The sequence below is a fragment of the Harmonia axyridis genome, chromosome 2 (assembly GCF_914767665.1).
Source record: "Harmonia axyridis chromosome 2, icHarAxyr1.1, whole genome shotgun sequence".
NCBI classification, from domain to species: Eukaryota; Metazoa; Arthropoda; class Insecta; order Coleoptera; family Coccinellidae; genus Harmonia; species Harmonia axyridis.
The window spans coordinates 29,618,235-29,644,317 of record NC_059502.1 but is presented as its reverse complement, the minus strand read 5'-3'; the positions used below and the strand labels follow the sequence as shown (position 1 = coordinate 29,644,317).

General features: G+C 34.4%; 1 protein-coding gene across 1 annotated transcript in view; it reads left to right on the top strand.

Moving 5' to 3' along the window:
* LOC123672966 (transcription factor Sox-9-A) overlaps positions 1–19,993 on the top strand; it is a 34,082-nt gene extending 14,089 nt beyond the window's left edge. Inside the window, exons 2-3 of the mRNA XM_045607335.1 lie at positions 751–897; positions 18,464–19,993. Coding sequence (XP_045463291.1) covers positions 751–897; positions 18,464–19,241 — 925 coding nt within the window. The 3' untranslated portion in view covers positions 19,242–19,993. The remainder of the gene's footprint in view (positions 1–750; positions 898–18,463) is intronic.
* The last annotated feature ends 6,090 nt before the right edge of the window (positions 19,994–26,083 follow it).

The window sequence follows — 26,083 nt, the reverse complement described above, 5'->3', positions numbered from 1 at the left end:
AACATGGTTAGATTACGTTATCGGATATTTTCAAATCCACAATTTTACTATATCATTATGAATGTATATTATATTGATTGAAATATATTTATTTCAGTGATTCCCGAATGAATATGCAAATTTGAATATTTGGAATCCGATATTATTCCTAATTGTCGAATTTATAATAAGCCGAATATTTATTATTTTCTGTATGCACTTGTTGAAATCCAAGGTTTGGCAATTTTTGCTCTCCTAGTGTCATTGGTTGTTTCACTTCGTTTGGCGCGCTTGAAGTTTGTTTTCTGAATTTTTTGATATATTTGTCTATTTATTTCAATATATTTTGAGTTCATAAGAAACGTTGATTCCTTATGGGACATAAGAAGTGCGTTCTTTGTGGAGAAACTCGCGAATTGAGTAAAATATCGTATCACTGATGTTTTCATTTCCGCGCGCTTCATGTCAAATTTGATAGTTCATGTTGGGTACAAAATTTTCCTACTAAAAATGACATATGCTCCTCTATTTTCTTTAATCTTTATTTTCTTATTGTTTCTTTTAGTTATGTACAAATATTAATTTTATTTATGTTTGTTACTCTGAGGTGTGTCCCATCGCCACTTCAGGCGTAACACTGATAATTCTTGTTCATTCTTAGTTGTTTTCAATATATTATTGAACTACAATTCTGAACCTGATATCATTTACTGGTCAAATACTTATGTAACTTGAGATTATTTTTTCATACGAATTCCTTTTTTTTTTCAGGGCTGCATCAGACAAGAAAAAATTACATGTTAAGAGACCGATGAATGCATTCATGGTGTGGGCACAGGCTGCCAGAAGGAAATTAGCAGATCAATATCCACAACTACACAATGCTGAACTATCGAAAACATTAGGGAAATTATGGAGGTGAGTTTACAAAAATATCATAAAATCACCATTACGCCGTTAAGCAAGGAGGTGGATGGAATTCAAATCTTTCTACTTTTTCTTTCTTCAACAGAAAAATTATGAAACGTCAATAACAATTAACAAATATCTTTTCTCTAATTCTGTGGTTATTCCGTTCATTCTTCCACATCTTGTAGAACAAAATCGTGCGAGAATATATCAGAAACGCACAGTTTTCATGGTTATATTTTATTATTATATGTTGGTACTCCGAACTTTCCGCCACGGCTTTATCTGTCAATTCATCAATTTGCCTTAAAGAAATCAGTTCTGCCAATCAACATTTTTCAATGCAGAAATCACTAAATGATATTTATGGAAATATTTCATTAATTTCAATAAAAATGCAATGAGTTAGAGAAAATAATGTATAATACTCGTACAGAAGGCTCATTCTACCACTCGTTCATTCCAAAACTCGCCACTTCGTGGCTCGTTTTTGAATTTTGAACTCGTGGAAGAATATCAATGCCTTCTGCACTTGTATTATAAATAACTATTAATATCCCCATGCTTATTCAATCATCTTATTTCAACGTTAGGTATGTTCACTGTAACGTTGAAATATTCCATCGTAGCCTTGATACCTAATGAACCTTTCAATGAAGATGCTCAATTTCATTTTATTGATAAGTCAACATAATTAAAACCAAATGTGCTCCAGATCCGAATGGACTGATCGGTAGAGTCTTGGCGATAATGCGGCGATCATCTTACAAAATACTTCAATCAAATAAACAATTTTCATCTCGAACGTTAATACTCGGGAATTATCGAAATATGATATAAGAAACGAATACCTTTTTTATCGGCCTGTGTCATGATTTGTTTATCTGCCTCAGCGGATGTCTCTTGTTTTATTTATCCACAGAAGTTTTTCTTTGCTTCGCATTTGATTGTTGTTGATTAATGTGCTTGATGCGGATAATAATTTTCTTCCTAAACGTATTTTTTGTAAACAAATTCAGATATTGAATAATAAAAAACCCGATCATCTGTAGTCAGCAGGCTTTCTCGGAAACTATAGCAGTAATTGACATGAAAATCGTTTGTTACATCACATTGATCCTTCATGTTCGAGAAAACGATCCATGAATTTTTAAGTGAAAAAATCGTGCGAACAAATAAATTTTCTTTAGAAACTTGGCAAAATATAATAATAAAACTTAAAACATGTATTAGTACGATGTTACTGAATATAATATTTGTGTTGTTTTATTTGATGTTATAGAAATAGTCGATATCATAAAAGAACGAAATGGAAAATTGAATGAAGCAAGCACTATGCAATTAGGAGCTTTTGAGAGCTCATTGTGACCTTCGAGAGCACAGAACTGTATATATGAGATATGATTAATAAATCAATGTTTTTCTCATTTTTCTTCAATATTTTGCTATTTTTTTTTCTGGTGAATAGATCAATTTAAAAGCTTGAATATGTTGTTTCTGAAATATGATTTTTATGGTCCTGATGATGACGCTATCAACATGAAATTCTGCTCGAAGTTCGAAATTGTTACCATATTTTAGGTGGTCCAACGAAAACTTAACACCTCGATTTTCCGACTTTGAAATGAAAATGTAGAAAATCACTCGGACCCTTCAATTTTTGTGTTGAAGTGGAATAGTTATTTATAATACAAGTGCAGAAGGCATTGATATTCTTCCACGAGTTCAAAATTCGAAAACGAGCCACGAAGTGGCGAGTTTTTGAATGAACGAGTGGTAGAATGACCTTCTGTACGAGTATTATACATTATTTTCTCTAATTCGTTGCATTTTTATTGAAATTAATGAATTATTTTCATAAATATCATTTAGTAATTTTTGCATTGAAAAATGTTGGTTGGCAGAACTGATTTATTTAAGGCCAATTGATGAATTGACAGATAAAGCCGTGGCGGAAAGTTCGGAGTACCAACATATAATAATGAAATATAACCATGAAGACTGTGCGTTTCTGATATATTCTCGCACGATTTTGTTCTACAAGATGTGGAAGAATGAACGGAATAACCACAGAATTAGAGAAAAACTTTTCCGCTTTTTTCAATTATTAGTTGTTGCGATAACTAATTTGGAAGATCGTATCGAGTACTATCTGACCCTATTTCGCTTCCAAATAGTCATCGATAATGAAATAACAGCGAAAATAGTTGAAGAGGAAATGTGGAATTGATCTCGAGAATATTATTCGTACCCGACGAATTTCAAAAGTATTTAGTAGTAAATACTCTTCCACTATTTTACCTGCCATTTTATTATCGATGGAAATTTTGAAGTGAAATTTCAAGATCAGATAGTACTCGTTATGATCTTCTAAATGATATATTGTAACACCCCTCATCCCTATTCAAAATCAAAGGGTTGTACTCACCTCTGTTAGAGGCTTGCAGTTACGGGGATGCGAAGAGTGGAAAAGTTGTTTCCTCTCGAATCAGAAATTGACAGGTTTGAGCGATTTTCCACATTTTCATTTTAAAGTAGGAAAATCGAGGTGTTAAGTTTTCGTTGGACCACACTGAATAAAAAACGCAAAATCTCAACACGAACGAATCTATACTCGCGGAAATATTGTGCATTCTTTACCAATACTCCAATAAAATATAATAAACTACGGCATTTCGCCTTCTACATTGAGAATATGACTAATTTTCACTTTCGAGGAACAGTTTCGAAAAAATCTTCAGTTGAAACTCGCAGCGTGATACATATTTTTTTACATTTGGTCATTATGAGCGGATATATCATGAGATTACTGTTCATTTGTTATTTATTCGAAAATTTCTCAACTTTGTCATTATAGAAGGGTGTATAGATCATCATTTAAAATTTGCATTATTATATCATATCCATCCGGTTAATTTGTGGAGTACGATAAGAATATTTCAGAGAAATTTTTTGCCCTTATCAGTATAATAAAATTTTATTATTTCGAATTCCAAAAGTTGGGACATATTGGGTAATTTTCTTCAGTCTAACTTATACGATGAGCAATTGTGTCATCAAAATTAATCGATTAATTCCAGATAACTTATAGAGTATTGAATATAGTTTCAGCTGGTAAACAGGAAGTGGAAGATGTAAAAAGTCATCGTCATTAAATATTAATTGAAGGTCTTGTATGCAAGCTCCAGTAGATCTGGAATCCAATCCCATATTAATTGCATTGATAAATACGGTAAATGCATCATATCAGTTTGTCGATGAACTTCATCGGTTACATAAACTTCTCTTGAACAATACATAGTTAAATACATTGTATAAACCATGTGGTGGTAAAAAATTCAGGGTAATTCAAAGAATGCTGTGAATTTCTCACTACTTATATGATTTATTATGTCCCCTTTTCAATATATCGATCTAATTGAAGAAGTTATCTACTCGAAGTTATAATAACAGATGTCGTAAACTACATACATGTATCAAAAATGAGCAACAGACTCTAGTCTAGTAGTTATAATTTCACTTAGGATGTGATTCGTTGGGCAAACGAAAGTCTTTCCGAGGTTTTCGCGATTCATGAAAATTACTGACTTGGCGTCAGGAGCTTTTGAGTGCTCGTTACTCATGCGCCTAGGACCACCTCCAGATATTTTGTAGCTCCGGCAAAATGAAATTTCGTCGCCAAAATTGTATATACTTTATCGACTACTATCAAAGTTTTTTCAAACTTTCGGACTGCGGGTTCTTGAATTTTTCTTGAAAGGCCTTTGTTAGATCTCTCAGGCATCAAATTAAGCAAAGGACTTCTACCGATTTCATCAAAAAGCACCTTGAATTGTTTGAAAATACGACGATCCATAGCAAAATGACGACGCAGTTCTAATAGGTGCATTTTATTACCTGCTTTTCATAACCACAAAGAGCAGTATTTTCATTATAAACTGACTATGCGCCCCAACAATTTGGCACCCCGGCAAAATGTCCGGTATGTCGATCCTGGCAGCGGCCCTGGATGCGCCTATTGCGCCATTGGTAAAGGGTGTTTTTTTTAGAGCTATAGAACTTTAAATTGCAATAAAACAACGATGGATCATTCGATTGACATGAATTTTATTTATCCGCAAGATGATCTTGTGGCATTACATTTTAAATATGATTTTTGGCATATGACCGCCACGGTTGGCTCGGATGTAGTCCAATCTGGACGTCCAATTTTCGATGACTTTTTCCAACATTTGTGGCCGTATATCGGCAATAACACGGTGACAGTTGTCTTCCAAATGGTCAAGGGTTTGTGGCTTATCCGCATAGACCAATGACTTAACATAGCCCCACAGAAAGTAGTCTAGCGGTGTTAAATCCCAAGATCTTGGAGGCCAATTCACAGGTCCAAAACGTGAAATTAGGCGGTCACCAAACGTGTCTTTCAATAAATCGATTGTGGCACGAGCTGTGTGACATGTTGCGCCGTCTTGTTGGAACCACAGCTCCTGGACATCATGGTTGTTCAATTCAGGAATGAAAAAGTTAGTAATCATGGCTCTAAACCGATCACCATTGACTTTAACGTTCTGGCCATCATCGTTTTTGAAGAAGTTCGGACCAATGATTCCACCAGCCCATAAAGCGCACCAAACAGTCAGTTTTTCTGGATATAACGGTGTTTCGATATACACTTGAGGCACTTGCGGCAGTTTTGTTTGTTGACGTAGCCATTCAACCAGAAGTGCGCTTCATCGCTAAACAAAATAAAATGGACGTAGTGCGCGATACGTATTCCGCACAGAACCATTACTTTCGAAATAAAATTGCACTAGTTGCAAGCATTGTTCAGGTGTGAGTCTATTCATGATAAATTGCCAAACCAAACTGAGAAAAAATCACTTGACAGCTGTTAAATCGGTTGCCATCTTGAACAGTAATGCCAACTTAAAGTTATATACCTCGAAAAAAAAACACCCTATATATAGGTATATTTGAGATGTGATTTATTATTATGTGAATCGTAATTGTTGTCGGTTAGTTTATTTAGATCGAAGTTCTGATTAATACGATCTTTCTGAAATATGAGCATTCTAGGATATTTATTTAGGCAAATTGATTATTATAAATTAATTTGTTCTTTCGTTTCCTTGGAAAAATTGTTGACTATTTCCTATTATAATGAACTTTGGGAATACAAACCGTAAAATTTTGATTTCATATTTATATTATTGAGTATTAGAGCAAATATTTAGAATATTTTTCTGAATGTGAAAATTATTTTTGTATTGTATTCGCCACTGAAATGATGCGCCAATCATTCCTCTCATTCAGAATATGTTAAAAAGTTTGAGGAGTCCGGTTCATCAACAGAAAAATCAAAAACAATCGTCCAAGGTTATAGAGAACGAAAAAAACGTGGAATGAGTTAATTAGTCTGTTCGTGATGATCCCGACTTCTCCATTTTCAAGAATTCGCTCAAATATCTGAAACGACGCTCTATAAAATTCTATTAGTACGAGAATCAAAATCTCAAGACGTCATTTAGGGCTTAGAATGCGTAGAGTAGGCAATTGATCGCTTAAGAACGTTTATACGAACATCTTATTGTCGGATGAAGCTCTTTTTCACTTTAAATGCCACATATACCGCTACTGCAGTGCAAGCAATCCGAAACACAAGCATCAAAAAGCTCTTCATTCACCAAAGGTGAGAACTCACTTCTTTGAAGATTAAAGAGGGCATGCATTCACTATAAATTCAGAGCGTTATGTAAGGACATTAGATGAATTTTTGTTGCCTGAACTGTAGAACTTTTCTGGCAAAACCTAAGAACATGGTTTCAGCAGGATGAAACAACTTCACATACGTACAAAGTGTCTGCCACGAGTTCGTTCAATTTTTGCAGACATTCATTGACCCCTCCGCAGTCCTGATTTAACGCCTTTCGGGTTTTCTTTAAATCTTTCCCGTTACAGTAAAAACGAAATATTCATCATGAAATGGGAGCATACTTGGCAAGCAGTCATCAGGATTTTTAGTGTTAGACTGAATGATTGACGTGAAAGCGAGAATGGACTAGTTTTCATTTTTTTGTTAAGGATTAATTCTAAAAATTTAAGTAAAATGAAACAAAAATGTGGAAGAATCATTGAAATATCTCTAGAAATGAAAAAGTTATGGGACTTTGAAGTTGCGCTTGGAAGAATAATTTCATAGTACGTGTAAGTGTCGTTACGTCACACAGTAGACGACTGGTATTCGCAGAGTTCTTACGAATTCATTGGTGTACAATCACTTGTGCCGTTCGTGTCGTGTTTTGTTCGTTACACGATGGCTGAAATAACTTACTATATATATACATATAAATTACTTTTTTCTCTTTTTAATCCTCACATAAATATGTTTTGCCTTTGATAGACTTCAACAACCAGTACACAACTACAAACTGTTTATGAAACGTTTTTTAAATAAATCATCGTTATAAGTTGAACCATGATGAAGCAAACTCAAAAGTAGCTACTTACTTGAAAAGTTTAACTCCTTTTATTTCTGCACTGACATAAGATGGATTTGAAGAAAAAACTGTATCACTGCGAATATATCTATTTTAAGCAAATTGTCACTTTGTCCTTTCACGAAGCCTTCTTCCATTATGGTGACATAAAAACAAAACTCGAGTTAAAACTACACTGTACAACTACAAGTGGCAAGTGGCGTGACGACACAGACGAGTCGGAGACCAAAGACGTTCCGCGCTAAAATACGTAAATTTAAATAATCTATTTCTCAGTCATTTATTGATGGATTTTCAAAATTTTTTCACTGATTTATCAGTTTTGCTCTATATTTTAATTCTATCGTGTCAAATATAGTATTATCAACATCACTAAACTAGTCCATTGGACCACATTATTCTGAAGGAATAAATTCCCTAATAGTGTATTTTTATAATTTATAAAATTTTTTTCGACAATAAACTTTCTTTCAACACACCTTGAAGTAACGAATTTGGACGAACGATAGTTTTTTATTTGCCTATGCATACAAACTATTTTAAACTTGTATCTGATGTTCATTATCTTTTCCGATATTGTCCAATTATATACAAGACTACTTGGCGCTGTTTGATTCACATATTTTCGATATCAGTAATGCGAGTGTAAGTAGTACATAATAACGTTTTTATGAATGAATTGGATGTATAATTATTCGAATGGAGGCAAATTTACTAGAAACTTACTCTCTTTGATGACCGAGACCATATGGTTTTTATGAATGGATCCTTATCTCAGCTTTGCAACGGATATATCCCAAGATAAGTGAACGAAAAGTCAAATAGAGTCGATCATTGACTCAACCAGACCGATTGTTATGATCAACCTGACCCCTTGATGACCTTTGTTTTATCGGGAAACAATCACTTTTAAAATTGTTATTATCTTGCCTGGATGAGATAAAATACTTGAATTAGGAAAGGAATAATTTTTGATGGAGATAAGAACATTTTGACACAAATGCCGACAATCTTTATTTGGATATTGGAAATAAACGTGAAAATTATGTTTTGTTATGCCACCAAGTTTCACATATTGCACAACACTACTCCCTTAAACAGAGAATTAATTATTATTAATTATACAGGGTGTCTCATTTAAAAGTGTGCACCCTCAATAACTTAACAACGAATCAGAATTTGTGAAAACACTCAGATAGGTCGATTTTTGATGACAGTGAAACATGATCTGGGATACAAAGTTTGTTTCTACTAGCAACCCCCTGGGGAGGGTTGCAACCGCATCAGGAATTTGAATAGAGAAAGTGGGTAGTTTTGTAGCACAAATGCATGGATTCAAATTTGTATGAACCTAGAGTTTGTGTTCTAATAGAGTGAATATTCACAATGTTAGAGGGGGTTTTTTATGGAATTATTGTACCGATATAACTAAATGAAACAGAGATATTCTAATTGATAGTATACATTTCTATTGAAAGAAAAATTTTTAACAAACAGTATTATTAAAAATTTACCGCAAATGCTCAAAGCGCTCGCCATTAGATTGCATGCAGCGGTTTTGTGTCGGTCAGCTCGAGTTTACGTTTTGCATCGTTCTGACCCTGTTTATGTTAGGCATCGGCCAGTAGAAATTATGCCATGAATTAGAACATCTCTATTTCATTAAGTTTTAGCGGTACCATAATTCCATATAAAACACCCTGTAACTTTGTGAATATTCACTTTATAGAACTCAAACTCAGGGCCGCCGCCAGGACCGGCAAACCGGACATTTTGCTGGGGGGTCAAATTGTAGGGACGCAAAGTCAGTTGATAAAACAAGACACAAAAATGTTTTCTTGGTAGTAACAAGAACTACGTCGTCTTTTTACTATAGATATATAGAGTACCATCGTACTTTTAATCAATTCAGGACGTTTTTTGTTGGAATCGACAAAACCTCCTTTGATAAATTTGACAAGGTGTTTTTCAGACGATTTCATATGAAATTGAAAAGATGCCTGAGAGGATTAACAGAGATAATTCAGATAAATAAGGTGAAGCAGGGCGGCGAAATTTTATTTTGCTGGGGCGCCAAAATGTCTGGCGGCGGCCCTGCTCAAACTGCAGGTGCTACAAAACTACCCACTTTCCCTAATCAAATTCCTGATTGGGTTGCAACTCTCTCCAGAGGTTTGCTAGTTGAAATGGGCGGAAAATATTGAAGAATTTCCGAGAAATCTAGATTGTATTGAATAATTTTTTTTAATTTCAATGAATTTCACACATCAATTTTTTTAATGAGGTTTGTGGATTAATAACTCTGATTTTTTCAATGATGATTGGAAATTGGAATATTATTTCAAATTTTATAAATCTATTATACTTTTTCAATAAGTTGGTAGTGCTGTCAAAGTTACTTTGCGAGATAATCTAGATAAAAAATAAGACACCAGTTGCTTAAATCAAGGGTAGAATTTTGTGGCTTTTCTGTCCTACTATTTCATTCATTTCTTTAGTCTTATATTAATTAATAATCTATTCTAATTTAATTGTGATCCATAAAAGGAAGGGTCTGACACTAATGTCAATACTAATATCGGCCATATTACAAAATCTTTGCCCACCAAAATATATAAATATAATATAAATATTGTGCAATCCATTTCTGAGATACATAATTGAAGCTTTCCATACTTAAAACTCACTCTGTATAATGGAAGATAACATTGTTAATATGAAGTTGCAGTCGCGTATTTGTTTCTATTGTATTTATTCGCTTGAAAGTTAAAGCAGACGTTAATTTGGATATGGAAAACGTTTTTTTAGAGTCTAATAACTCTGAAGTTATCCAGATCAACAATGTCGACAAGATCAATCAAATTTGTTTTATGAACTCCTAATGAAAATATTTCATCAGGTTATCAATATTGCGATTTTTCATGGTTCCCTGTATTCGTTAATTATTTTTCGCAAATATGCCATTGGTGCGGCAAAGAACAAACAGAGATACGGTTCTAATAAATAATTTAATCGTATTACATCGATATTTAATTACCCGAACTCCAAGTTTTGTTTGTTTATATTATACGAGTATGCAAATCGATTGGGATTGAAATAGATCTGACCGCTCTAGAAAATTCTCCGAAAATGTTCAAATGTGTATCTCTGAAATTGAGGCGTAGGCAAGTCATTTCCTCTGATGAAAAGTTGCTATAATGATGAATATATCAGTTATCATGCTCGCTAAATAGTAAATACCGTTAAATCTAAGAGCATAAATTTGTGAATGAAAATTACTTTTCCTACAAGCGTTTCGAAAGTATTACTTTCCACACCCATTGACGTTTGGAAAGTAGTACTTTTCCAAATTCGTGCGGAAAAAAGCCATGTTATTTACTTTCCATTTCATATGTATGCAAAAAGTGAATAGCAAGGGTTTTTCCGCAGGCAAATATTAAAGAGTCGCATCACTCATAAAATTTAGGCATGTCTCTATGCGCCAATCATAAAATTCAAACGTTTCTCTATGCGGCTGAGCGAACAAAAATATAATTTCTTAAAACGTCAGTCGGTATCAAGACGAAAATTCTCCGTGAAAGTATTTCATTTAAGCTAGTGGGAAATAGTATATTGTGCAACAAGTGGGGAAAGTCCAACTTTTCTCGCGAGTGTGGAAGTTTGTGGCACGAGCCTGAAAGGCGAGTGCCGCAAACACACGAGCGAGAAAATGACTTTCTCCACATCTTGCACACAATACTTTTCCTACAACTGTACAAATTTCAATAATTCAAGTAATGGACCTGATTCAAATCAAAATGACCTTCGTTGACAGTATGTGCCAATTTATTGCATTTCCATAGAAACGACTCAAAAGCCCAATTTCATTGGTCTACCAAGCGAGGTGTGGGCAAAGTGCCGCGGGGAATAATATTTCCCACAGTATAAGCAATACATAGTTTTGAAATTGGGTAAACTATGAAGAATACGCTACTTTCCATAGCAGTTGTAGGAAAACTATTGTTCCTAACTCATGTGGAAAGTGCCTTTTCCGCACTCGACTGCAGTCTCTTGCGGAAAAGTATCACTTTCCACTTGTTAGGGAAATAACTATTTTTTTGAGCTTTTCAACTACGTAAATTATGATTCATGTTCTATAGATTTGTTCCGATCGAAAAAAAAGTGAAAATAGGTGAAACATTGTCCTGAACTGAGGAGCTTTTTTTATTTCAGATTAAATCGATATTTTCATTGGTGTTTTGAAAATAACTGCTGAGGTATTTTTGCCATTAACTGTACAGGCTACGAAAATTTCGTTATTGTACTTTCTTGCATCTTGTCTTTCTGACAAAATTCTGACCGTTCATTTCATATTTTGTAGTTCAGATCAGTAAAACTTGATTAATTTTCTTCCTATGTAGAAGCTAGGTACAAAGCTGAATTTTAGCTTATTCATTTTATCGATGTACTTACTTTATTCTCACACTCACAATTTCAGTGGAATCTGACAGAGAGATTGTGAGATATCAAAATTTCACAAGGAAATATTTTTAATCTTCCACTGATACGATTTCACGATATTTTGTATCATTTTTTCACCTCAGTTTGAAAGTTCATTTCGATTGGATGGGTATTTTTTCAAAATGATACTCATTAATAACTCAATATTTTTGAAACGACATTTTTTAAAAACCTACAAATCTGTAGCTGAAAAACTGCGTTGAAAAATTTAGGGTGTCCTATCTGAAGACCACCAATTCTCCTTTATATCTCTAGAACAATAATTAATTCTATTATGATTATCATACAGGGTGATTCACCGGTATGGCTTATTAGACGTTTATGGAGAACTAAACATAATTTTGAGCTGAAAATTTGTATATTGGGGTTTGAGACAATGATCTTTCTCTGTGAAATATTTTAAGATCTCTACAACTCCCGGTTATACCGGAAACAAACTACTACTTCCTTATTTCAAATGGCACACCCAGTATATCATTGCATCATTAGATAGCTTTTTTGATGGCAATTTCGGCAATATGTCAAATCTTGGGTAAAAAAACTCAACGGTTCATGAGTTATTGGGATTCTTACAAAAATAATGTTGGCGATGAGGACTCACATTTTTTTGAATATCTCAGCAGAAAAAGCTTTTTTCGAGAAAATATTGTTCTTTTTCGATTCTGTAGATACGTATCATTATAAGACTGTTTGCGGCTTGGATCAAAATCCATATTTCATTGTGATTGCGATCGAAAAACATGCAAATTTTTGACAACTAATTTCATATGAACTGTCAGTCGTTATCTCGGTTGCTATGGATTCTATGATTCTTTTCCGGCCTAGTCCGGGAAGTACGTACTTTCCGGACTAGGCCGGGAAATGCTACTTTCTCAGAGAAAAAGCGTCCGGGAAGTGAGCACTTTCCGGACGGTTGCCGAAAAAAGCTTTTTCTGCTGAGATATTAAAAAAAATGTGAGTCCTCATCACCAACATTTTTTTTTTATAAGAACCCCAATAACTCATGAACCGTTGAGTTTTTACCCAAGGTATGGCATATTGCCGAAACTGCCATCAAAAAAGCTATATAATGATGCAATAATATGCTGGGTGTGCCATTTGAAATGAGGAAGTAGTAGTCTGTTTCCGGTAGAACCGGAAGTTGTAGAGATTTGAAAATATTTTAGAAAGAAAGATCATTGTTTCATACCCCAATATGCAAATTTTAAGCTAAAAATTATGATTAGTTTTCCATAAACGTCTGATAGGCCATCCCGGTGAATCACCCAGTACAAACACTACAAACAATGCAAATTACTAAAAAAACATTTTAAAATTTTTTGTATATCTTGAACAGAAACCAAGATATAGCAAAATATCAGTTTTTCAGAAACACCCTGTATCTCGAGAAGGAATCAAGTTTTTGATCTGCTTTATGTTATCTTATAATTTCGAAAGAAGATTTCCTTGAAGATTTGATCTCTAAATCTTTTTGTGAGCTTTCAGTGAGCGTTTAATTTGGAACACACTGTACATCTTTAATGCATAATTTTTTGAGAATAATAAACATCAAATGTAAATAAAAATAAGTTCATTTTGCCGCCATCGCATGACAGACCATAGAGTGCCAACACTCAACTCTATTGGAAAATCGAGAAAAATACGATAGAACTACTTCACACACTCGTTTCTTGTCAGTCACAACGTGCATCTGATAGTGGTCCATTCCCAGCACATACTCGAGCTCTGTTTCAAATCATCTGCGAGCTTTCTCAGATCATATAACAGTTATATCAACCGGGTAATGCCGATATAAACAAAAAAGGACAGATGGAAAGAAAAAATGGTCTCATGGAGCATTCAGGCTCTGCGGCCGTCGGGTACCAAATAATCCCAGCAATTAAGGGGACCATGCTCTCGGCGGGTGGCAGAATCAAAGTCACCGCCCGCCCAGCGGTACCGGTGCAAGGAGAAAAGGCCGGATAGCAATTCGGCGTTTGCGATCACACGGAATTGTTGGTCATTAGGGTACACGCCGACTACGACTGAAATGCATGTCGTGAAAATTTCGAGTAATAGATATTCGATGATTTGTGTCTAGTCGTCATGTTTTCGAGGTCGACGGAAAAACGTTGCAAATTTTATAGAATGGATTATAAGTCCACTGATGGCAAACTTCAAATAAAGATTTAGCTTTAGCATCCCAAAATCCATTTCATTTTATTTGGTGTACAACTTTGCTTCCGACGTTTTGCGGTAGCGGTAGTCTAAATAAATAGATCGTAGATGTCTTACAATAAGCTTGGGTATTTGTAAACAAACATCCATCGAAATATTAGTCGATTTTTGTCTGCATCATAAAGTTATTCTCGATTAAACATCTCAGCTTACGAGCCAAATTCTCGTCATTTGCGGGAGGTTTGAATAATCTGCTTTAATATGAAGAAATATGCGGATGAGGCTCATCGAATGCCGAGAGTGGTGACGTCGAAGACCAGCATGGCGGTGGAGGAGAGAAGGTTTTCGAGGATGCAGAATTGGAGGCATTATTTGATCAAGATTCGTGTCAAACGTAACAAGAATTGGCAGGATCATTGGGAGTGAACCAACAAGCCATTTCAAAACGCCTGAAAGTCATGGGAATGATTCAGAAACAAGGAAATTGGGTGCCGTACGAGTTGAAGCCGAGAGATGTTGAACGGCGTTTGTTTGCTTGTGAACAGCTGACTGGAGACAAAAAATGGGTTCATTACGTTAATTCCAAGCGCAGAAAATTATGGGGATATCCTGGACATGCTTCCACGTCGACGGCCAAACCGTATTGGGTGGGACCAGCTCGGCATATTGTATTAAATGTTAAAACCGACTGAAACAATCACAGGCGATCGTTGTCGAATGCAATTAATGCGTTTGAGCCGAGTATTGGAAGACAAACGGCCGCAATACAACTAGAGACATGATAAAATGATTTTACAGCATGACAATGCTCGACCCCATGTTATTGCGAAAGTGGTCAAGATATATCTACTTGGAAACGTTGAAATGGGAAGTCCTACCCCACCCGCTGCATTCTCCAGGCGTTGCCTCCTCGGAGTATCACTTGTTTCGATCAATGTCACACGGCCTGGCTGAACAGCACTTCCGGTCTTATGCAGAAGTAAAAAATTGGATCAATTCGTGGATCGCTTCAAAAGATGACCAGTTTCTTCAACGCGGGATTCGTACGCTGCCCGAAAGATGGAAGAAAGTATTGGCCAGCGATGGACAATACTTTGATCATAAATGTATAACCAGTTTTTTAGAATGAAGTCTCAAATTTCTGAAAAAATGGCGGAAGCAAAGTTGTATGCTTATGTATTAACTTTGTTTTATAGGTCATTCACGAAAAATCGATATTTTCCGAGTTATATGCAAAAAACCGGCAAAAAAATGCAATTACTCACCTTTCTCTGCATTTTTTTTAGTGTTCCGTCACGAAATTTTGGTGGCAGGTACTGATTTTTCGATAATCATTAAGAATCTACTGGGTTATCAATATTAGACAATTAATTTATTCACACTTTATTATAGGGCTTATTCCAAATAGCGCACCCTGTATTTTATTTTTTAATAGATCAAATATCAAGAAAATAACTAACTCAAGTGGTACAATTTCAGAGTTACTACTATCGTTTGAGATCAATCATAATTTCCTACGATCCATTTTTCAATTTCTTGCGAGCTTTGAAGTAGGTTGCTATTAGCAAATGCCAAACATAGAATAATATATTCCAACGTCCATACGGATTTTTTGTTATCATTGAAAAATTTTGTATGTCGTTATTTCTGTGACATCTATCATAAAATGGGATATTCGGCGCAAGAATGACTTGATACGTTTGTAGTAATTTGTAAAAGTCTAGGAAATTGTTTATTAGCAGAAAGAGTATATGCACAGAAGATTATTTTTTGTAGTTGATGTTTTTATTTCTCGGTAATTTTCTTCGATTCAATTGTATTGTTAACTATTCATATATACCTATCCAGTTTTTTAATACCTACATTTCAATAATTATTTACATAAATCAAATCAAATCATTTTATTCAATAATGGAAGTATTACGATAAGCGTATCACTAGATTGCCCAATTCATTCTCTTCACAAATGATTTTACGACAGAAAAATGATGGAATTAGACAGGATATACCTCATTCGTTTCTGAAAGATAATCAAAATTTGCTATCTAATAAATAAATAAAATGCAGGTTGTGTCATTTATGATGAGCCCGATAATAACATTTGAATAAGTTATCAATGAATAGTCTCATTTTGAACGCCCATTAGAGTTCTCAGTGATTATCAAAAAGTCAGTACTTCATTCTTCCATTCACTTTCATCTCTCAATTCTATAAAAAAACGGGATCTCTCATGAGACAAAACATTTGTTTGGTCTTTAGCACTTTTTTGAAGTGTATATTGTATATTTCCTAACAATTTTGAGCTAATGGAGCCTAATGATACTTGAACGACAAAAATTCAAAATTCCAGCGCTTAACTGTAATAGAGCGTCGCTTCAATGGTGAAACACTCTGTATAATGAATATCAATATAAAGTAAACATAATTACTATATTCATTCAGTAGTGTAATTCGAACCAGGGTTCCAGATTTTGTCTATAAATGTCATGAACGAAATATGCAAAGGCAAAAATTTCAATTCAAAAGCATCTTTTTGGAAGTATACAAATCTTATCAGCTGAACTGAATTTATCCAGAAAATAATCCCATTCCTGATTCCTGAATGCATACAAGCATGGTAAAGGTACCTGATACTGAGCCATGCTGTTCTCAGCTTATAAAGGGTGTTTTTTTAGAGCTATAGAACTTTAAATTGCAATAAAACAACGATGGATTATTCGATTGACATGAATTTTATTTATCCGCAAGATCATCTTGTGGCATAACATTTTAAATATGATTTATGGCATATGACCGCCACGGCTGGCTCGGATGTAGTCCAATCTGGACGTCCAATTTTCAATGACTTTTTCCAACATTTGTGGCCGTATATCGGCAATAACACGGCGAATGTTGTCTTCCAAATGGTCAAGGGTTTGTGGCTTATCCGCATAGACCAATGACTCTACATAGCCCCACAGAAAGAAGTCTAGTGGTGTTAAATCACAAGATCTTGGAGGCCAATTCACAGGTCCAAAACGCGAAATTAGGCGGTCACCAAACGTGTCTTTCAATAAATCGATTGTGGCACGAGCTGCGTGATATGTTGCGCCGTCTTGTTGGAACCACAGCTCCTGGACATCATGGTTGTTCAATTCAGGAATTCAAGGAAAAGTAAGTAATCATGGCTCTATACCGATCACCATTGACTGTAACGTTCTGGCCATCATCGTTTTTGAAGAAGTACGGACCAATGATTCCAGCAGCCCATAAAGCGGACCAAACAGTCAGTTTTTCTGGATGTAACGGTGTTTCGACATACACTTGAGGATTAGCTTCACTCCAAATGCGGCAGTTTCGTTTGTTGACGTAGCCATTCAACCAGAAGTGCGCTTCATCGCTTATGGACGTAGTGCGCGATACGTATTCCGCACATAACCATTATTTTCGAAATAAAATTGCACTATTTGCAAGCGTTGTTCAGGCGTGAGTCTATTCATGATGAATTGCCAAACCAAACTGAGAATAAATCACTGAACAGTTGTTAAATCGGTCGCTATCTTGAACAGTAATGCCAACTTAAAGTTATATACCTCGAAAAAAATACCCTATATATATATATCATTCTCTATAACTAACATTATTAGTGATTTTCATTAACATGTATTTAGTCAATTTGGCATTCATGGTGGTACCACTATAAATCAGTGATACATCGTCAGCATACATGACGGTATCACTAGCTCTTTCTTGTATAAGATCGTTGGTATATAGCACACCTATCATTCTCGGGTCTGGCGTGAAATGAGACCGCCAATGCTTTATTAATTTTTTTCCTCGTTAGTACCAACCTGGATCGGTTGGAGGTTGAAGCCTATTCTTTCTATAGAAAAGATATTGACAACTGAGAGGAACGTTGGAGTACATGTCACTTCTGATTATGACTATACTAACGAATACAATCGAATTTTTAAGAAGAAATCTGTGTTTACTGGTTAGACCCGGTATTTATTGAGTGAAATGTTATAATGTATAACAGAGAACACATCAAGCCTCTCATAGTTTGTCTTTTCAGCCGTTCTTTGAATTATTACATTTGAATTAGATTCAAAAAGATTTAGAGATACATCCTGTCGAATATTGAAGCAGAACGCTGCTCATTATTCATTGTTTTCATTAATGAATTAAGTTTGGTATTCAGCGTTTATGGTGGAATAGTTCATGATGTAAAGGAAGTGGTTCTTAGTTGAAAACGCAGTATGCAGTTTAACCGATTTCTATTATTTATTTACTCGATTTTCTTAATCTCCCCAACTATCGTACACCTGGTTCAACAAAATGAGGGGAGAATTCTTATCAGAATCTTTTTTATGAAATCGAATAACTTTTTAAATAATTTTCCTTCATGCGATAAGTTATCTGATCAATCTTTTTCTTTGCAGGCTCCTCAACGACGCAGACAAAAAACCTTTCGTGGAAGAGGCGGAACGTTTGAGAGTGATACATAAAAGGGAACATCCAGATTATAAATACCAACCAAGAAGAAGAAAGCAGAATAAGGGACATGAAGGCCTAACACAAACTTCTCATGGCCAAAATGTCACATTTTCGAAAAACTTGAAGCAAGAAGATCCTCTGGGCAGTCCTAGAAGTCGCACGTCAACATCTCCATCCAGTTGCTCTTCACAACCGCAAAGCCCAAACCAAGTTTTCCGATGTTTGGAGCAGCATAATATAGATTTCAATATCGCGCGATTGTCTGAAATAGATAATGGTTACATAGCAGAAGATGGTGTTGACAGTAGTGATTTTGATCAGTATTTATCTTCAGAAAGTAACAGTCACTATTCCGGGTATCCTAGTTATAATAAAGAGGATGACGAAACTAACAATAATCAGAAAAGTAAGAGATTATGTGTTGAAAATTTCTCTACCCAGCATTCAAATGAGACCTTCGAAGAGGGTGTCCATTCATCTTACACAAGGTACCATGAACTACAACCCAGTGGGGTGAAATCGGAAAGATTTCTTCCTCCAGCTTCGTCAGTGTATAATTACCAAAGCAGCATGTCCATTACACCCCCTACAACATACTACAGTAACAATCAGTATTTACAGTCTTACCAGTACCTTCCACAGCGGCCAGTTTTCGGGAACGGTTCTCTGAGTGGTTTTGGAGTAGATGGTTCTACAGAAACTTGGAATCACTATTCTATGTGAACAGTGAATCAAGTGATATACATAAATAATGATTATGGACAATTGAAATAATGCGGCAGCTGATTTTTTCGAAATGATCTTATCAACTTTATGGATGGTAAATCTCATTTATTTTAGTGATAAATCTCTTTCAAGAATCTCGAAATATCGAAAGAATATAAGATCAATTGTTGAGAGATTGAATGTTACAGTTGATACTTCACAGGAAACAAAGAATCAGAATATTGTATGGTGCTAAAAATGGCATCTTCACATGCATCAAATGTACTTCAGTTTAATGACATCAATATTAGAATCATTGGTTCCTCTCAAGAATCTAAATTTCAGTTTATTCAGAATCGACAATATTATTTCGAGTTTCGTTATCAAATATTTCGAAGTCATTTTGATCTATTATTTCCATTGAAAAGACTTCATCATGTTCTATGGAATCTTTAAGATTGTATAAGATTTTTCAATATTTCCGAGAAGTTTACTTTTGTTTTTATATTTTTCCAATGAGGAAGAAATTCTGTTAGAAAGCAGACACTCAGTGTTTGTGATATTTTTATGTTTATTATGGATTTATGTCTGTAGACGTTATTTAAAGTGTGATTTTATACTCTATTCGCAAATGTACAAATAGTTTATGTTATTGCTGTAAATTTGGCGTTTTATTAAGGTAGTGTAGTAAGGAAGTTCTGATATTGAATAAGGATAAAAAATGGCAATTATCGACAATTTTATACTAACAATAAATATTTTTCTAGCTATTCTTTTTTTTGTTTTCTGCTTGTAATCTGTTTCGACTTTCGACCATATCAGATAAAGCCGAAAATGGAAATCATATATTTTCAGGACTTACAATTCACTGTCCGGTAAACAATTAACATTGCTGTATGAAAATTTTCTATTTCATAGTTAGTTTAGTTTTCCACTAAAGTTGAAATAACTATAGGTGCTCATGTCTACGGTATTATTTTATACGTTTTACGATGTTGTCATATTCAGAAACAAAATGTTAAAGTTAATCTTCGTTTCTATATTAAGTGGATGACAGTTTTACTTTGGACTCAGTAATAATTACAACCAGGATATGACCGATTTTCTCAAAACTTTGAACTTTTAGTTAGTGTTATAAAATATCGATTATTGAGTAAGAGAATATTCAAAATTTCTATTGTCACATTCTGAATTTTTAATGTGAATCAAAATTAATTATTTCCTTCGGAACCATTAAAATCAGGAAAATTAAAAACTTTTTTAGGAAATCTATAGTATCCTGAGAATGGAATGCTTCATTTAAATGATATATATCCATAATGTTAACAGTAATACGTGAACCAATAGCACTTTGGTGATACTAATACAGGGTGTTTCGAAAAAAGGTGACCCCAATACTAGGATATAGGAAGGCAAAATGAGTTGGGTTTGTCTTTGTTCGGAGAAAAAAAATACATCCTTTCTCAAGGTACATACTTTTATTCAGTGGAATTTATTTCAATTTTCTTCTTGTAACATTACTATCCTAGTAAAAGTGCCCCCTTCTTTTAAAACACACTGTACAAAACATTTTGCGATCTTTTGAATCTTCAATAGGTAATTTCGCTTAATTTCTTTCAAAGAATATGAGTTTTTCTCATTCTCCAGTTCATTAAAACCGATCAAATCCAACATCAATAATGTAAATAAGGTAGTTAGCTGTTGGATAACTTGATTGATAGTGTAAAATAAGGTAAGTAAAACAAGGCTTTAATTACCATAGTTAGAATGATATGAGCCGTTTTGTTCGATAACTTGTTGAAGGTAATATTATTGTGCCTTCCTCATAGAAGCCCTTCTACCTATTGGTAAAAAATTGGGACAGTCGATTTTCACAAGCCTCTGTTGAAGCGAATTTTTCACTAGCAAAATATTTCGGTATGGGCAGGAACAGATAGAAATCAATTGGTCTTGACCATAAAAGCATAAGAACCTCCCAACCACTATCAATGTGTGTGGTATGGCGTTGTTCCTATGGAATACAATTCCTCTCCTAGACGTCTGGACGATTGCTTCCTTCAGAAGGTCCAATTGTTGACAGTACAGTTCCGAGTTAACAGTTGTGTCGTTGGGAATCCCATCAAACACAAGGCAAAACCTTCCTGGTCGTCAATCCTTGCTTGGCTACCATTTTCGCCGACTCAAAAAAAAAAGTGATTCATTTTTTATCACCAGTCACCGACTGTTTCAAAAATGGGTCATTTATTTGTCATTCAGCAGCGATTCGCAGATGGAAATTCGGTCCATGAGGTTTTTTTGCGTTAACTTGTGTGATACCCATACATCGAGCTTCTTTCTAAGACCAGCAGACGGTGTTTTGAGCAATCTTTAGCTCTTGACAGGGCCGACGCCAGATATTTTGGCACCCTGGCAAAATAAAATTTCACCGCTCTGCTTCACCAACCTATCAGTATTAAATTGATGTTTTGTTATTTACCAGAAAAAATTGTTTTTGGCAGTTGAGGGCTCTGTAGAAAAACCATTTATTATACCTCAGTTTTTCGATTCATTAAGTTATACATATACAGGATGTCCCTAGAAGAATACGACAAATGGATACCATGAATGAAGGTCATGGATGACTCGTATCAAGAGGTTTCAATCGCCTGAGTGCCTTCGTTTGGTATACACAGGGTGTTGTTCATCTTATGGGTGAAATTTAACAGATCAATAACTTTTTGTAGTACGAAATCTCATCTTTCTAACATCATCTGTGGAACCCGATCGGATTTATACAATGCGAAATACAGATAACTAAAGCCATCTATTGGAAATATGATGGATTTATTTTTACTATACCACTGTACATATGAGTTGAAAATGTAAATGAAATTTCGAAATTTTAAGCGATGAATAAGTGAAGGTCTTCTAAATCTCTTTCATCGGAGTTTTTTCAGAAAACCTTCATTTCAGTTTATTATTTATTATATATTCCAAAGTGTTAATGATATTTGAACTATAACGGGCGTTTTTGAAATGTAGTTGCGTTCTAGTAGATTCTGGGTAGAGCTGGAGTCCGATCCAGTTTCAATGTTATGGTTCATCCGTGAATGCATGGATGTAATGTTTAAAAAAAACTCCATATTTTGCCTTATGGTTATGATGTGCTCATATCGAATGGAATGAATCCGAATCATTTAGGATTTATTAATTATAAAACAAACAATAACCCCGGCACAAGTTAGGACTTTGCTGTGAAAATTTGTAATTGGTTCAATTGTAGCATGTTCTGAACATCCCTTGATTTTATGCCGTTAAAATTCTTGGAGGTCTATGTGGCATTACAACTGATTCTTGTACCAAATGTCATGCCAATAGCTAGAATTTTTCCGGACCCCATCTCGGACCACCCTGGCTACGGCCTTGATGCGTTGATATCCAAGGGCGTAGATCTTTATTTTCCTTAGGGAGGGGGTAATCGAAAAAAAATTTTTGACATTGTTTATTAATATCTATAATATGAGAAAAAGAGGTTTGATAACGAAGTTTGAACCAAATTACTCCAATTTTTTTTTTTATTACCAATTAGATTGTTCTTATCTTATACTGTTTGTTCCTGAATCGGAGTTACGTAGGAAAATGAAAGATTCCTTGGATAATTTTAAAAATAAAATGGAACATAAACATGAGCCTGAAAACGCTTTGTTTTCGAGATACACAGATAGATAGTACAACAAACCAGAAAGTGTAGTACTGAACCAGAGTTTCTTTTTAAATTTTGTTAAACTACCAGTGGTCCACAAAAAAATAATTCTGGAGGAATGAAGCGGGCACCCATCCAGAAAAAATTCACCCTGTGATTTGCATTCAAAATTAGGATATCACATGATGAAAACTTTAAATTGGAATATTTAGACCAATTCAAGTTAATTAGAAGAGAAGGTGCTATGAGAAAAAAAACTTGAACACCTGTATCTCAAAAACAAAGCGTTGCGGACTCATGTTATAGGATTTTTTTTCTTGAAATGATCCGGGAAAACTGTCATTTTCAATACCTCAAATTTGGGAACACCCTAGATGTATTCAATTCAAAACTGATGTCTTCACGAATAAATTGCAATTTTAATGAATTACAATAAATTGTACAACACAGCCCAGACAATTTTTCGATGCGAATCCAGTTCTTTGATGACTACATATTGAAATTTTGTGACGAGATTGATACAAAAAACCGAAAACAACGGGTAAGTGCATACCGATGACGAATGCAAAAATAAAGGATGGCGAGAAAGCAGACAGATAAAGGAAAATAATAATCCTCGGACAAAGACGAGCTTGTAGTGCAATAAAAGGACCTACTCATCTTGAAAGCGTTAATAAACTCATAAAGCGTAAAAGGTCCGATTTTTTATTGACGTGTCGATTTCAAGAGAAAGTAAAATGATTATTATTTGTTCATTTTATGGAGAAATTTTTGTTCTTCTTTTTTGCGAGTTTTCTAAAATTTTAAATTTTGAAAATCTTTGGGTGGCGGTTATTACCCCCAGTACCCCCCATTTCTACGCCCTTGTTGATATTACAAGAACCTTCTGGACATATTGTAATTCATGAGATTAAATTGGTCACTCATAAAAACTTCGAAATCTAAAGGAAGCCTTAGGAACAAAACATTTCTTTCACGTTTTATCAAAAATATCAGTCAGTATACACAGTATCTGAATAACAACGAAAAAATGTAAGGGATGATTCTGTGATGAAAATTAAGGTGGGTATTTGTTATAGAATTTTTTGAAAAATCTCCCACCGGAAAAATTGCAGTCCTCCGAAGATTATCAAAAAAATGATTTTCTATTTTATTTTCCATGTTCATTGAGCTAAAGACACGAAATTTGGTAAATATTATTTGTCAGTAAAACTACACATTTCGAAATTCTTTCAACACTGAAGTATGCTTAGAATGGGTCAGAATTGTCAACCCCTAAAATATGTTTTTTTGGATGACATTTTTTTTAAAACATGGCAGAAAAGCCCAAGTCACTTACATTTTTATATCAACAAGTTTTTTCGGAAACTTGAGCATTTTCGAAAAAAATATAATACAAGCTCATGTTATATTCACGACCACCACACAAGAACCAAGAGAAAATATGTGTTACCCTACCATCCATTCAATAAAACCCAAAATATGCACATATTCAACGGACTGAAGATGTTCAACAGGATACCTGAGCAAATAAAATCATTATCTTGTGCAGCCTTCAAGAAAAAATGAAAAAATTATTGGTAGAAGGTGTATTCTACACAATGGACGAATTTATGAATTACAAATTTTAAACAAACCCTAAATTAATTTATTTAAAATAATGTTTGTCTCTATATATATATGTGGATGTTAATATTTGTTTTATGTTGTATACTATACCTATTATTATTGTGAAGAAATTTTTTTATCTATACTCTTTTTGACATCTCCTGTAAATTTTTGAGGAAAATGGATGAATATGAAATATAAATAGAATTTATTGAACAAGAGCCAAGCAAATTATTCTAGGCTAAGATTTTTACAATTAAAAAAATAGTGAACAAACAATGAACAAAAACCTATCGAATATATCGACAATACAATTATAATATTTGTTGAAAATTTTTTTTGTTAATCTTCGAAGGGGTGAAACTTTACCGGGGGAGGTTTTTCTAAAAATTATATACCAAATACCCACAAAATCACATCCCTTAATTTTTCTCCTCGTGTTTTGAATCAACCTGCATACCGATGATTAGTTCTCTGGCCCTCATTGTTAATCAATTTATTTTAGAAATTTTCTATTAATCTCAAAATCTATATTGATACCAGAGAAACTTTGATTTTCGAATTAGGAGGTTTACCAATGAGAACAATGAAATGATATCATTGACATGCTATGTTGAAGATATCAAAACAAGTCGAGCCCACACAAAAATCCATGATAAATTGTTCACCTCATCAATCACGGAGATCTCGAAATGGCGTAAAGCTGCGGTGGCAAAAACGGTCCACGAATCAACACAGGATAATTAAGTCAGGGCGAGCTTATCATCAAAGAAGTGCAATTTGTACGGTGCATTGATTGCGAATAAATGAGCTCTGTTCAGCTCAGACCGGACGCTTGAACTGCGCCCGATGCGTTTTTTACGGGTTCATATTGTGACGGTTAACGACGTCGTGTCTCTTGGATTTCAAAGGAATTCTTCCAAAAATTATGTCATCTTCAAGTATAATTAAAACTGTCTATTTCGAAGGCACGCGTTGGCACTTTTGCATGTCGACCCATGGTCGCCCAGGACCGGACTGTCTGGGCGGCTGTAGATTGACTCTTCAAGAGTATTAATATTATTTATTTGTTTATTATTACAAAAGGCAGAGCCAATTTTCCAAGATATACAACATTATATAATTATTACGATATAATACAAAAAAAAAATTTTTAACCCTAGAGAAAAAAAAATCAAAGAGAAAAAAAGACGAAAAGAACAGTTACAAATTCAAATACCCTCAAAATATCTTTTGAGACTGAAAATAGATATCTGAAATGGATCAATTTCCCTTTATCGCTCTTTCAATAGGATTGTTCATGGCATAGTTAGTGGGGTTATTTCGACATAAAAGATATCTCTATATCTAAGAAATACACTTTTTGCATTCAGTTTTATCTTAGACAGTAAGTATTCACAATCAATATAATTATTAAGTAATTTATAAATAAACAGTATATCAAAATTATTTCTCCTTATATATAATGGTTGAGTGATTGATAGAGTCTCGGAGTAAATGGTCATAATTTATTGAGATCTTGGAAATATTCATTTTGTAAGCAACCCACCTTAAAAATTTTCGTTGCACG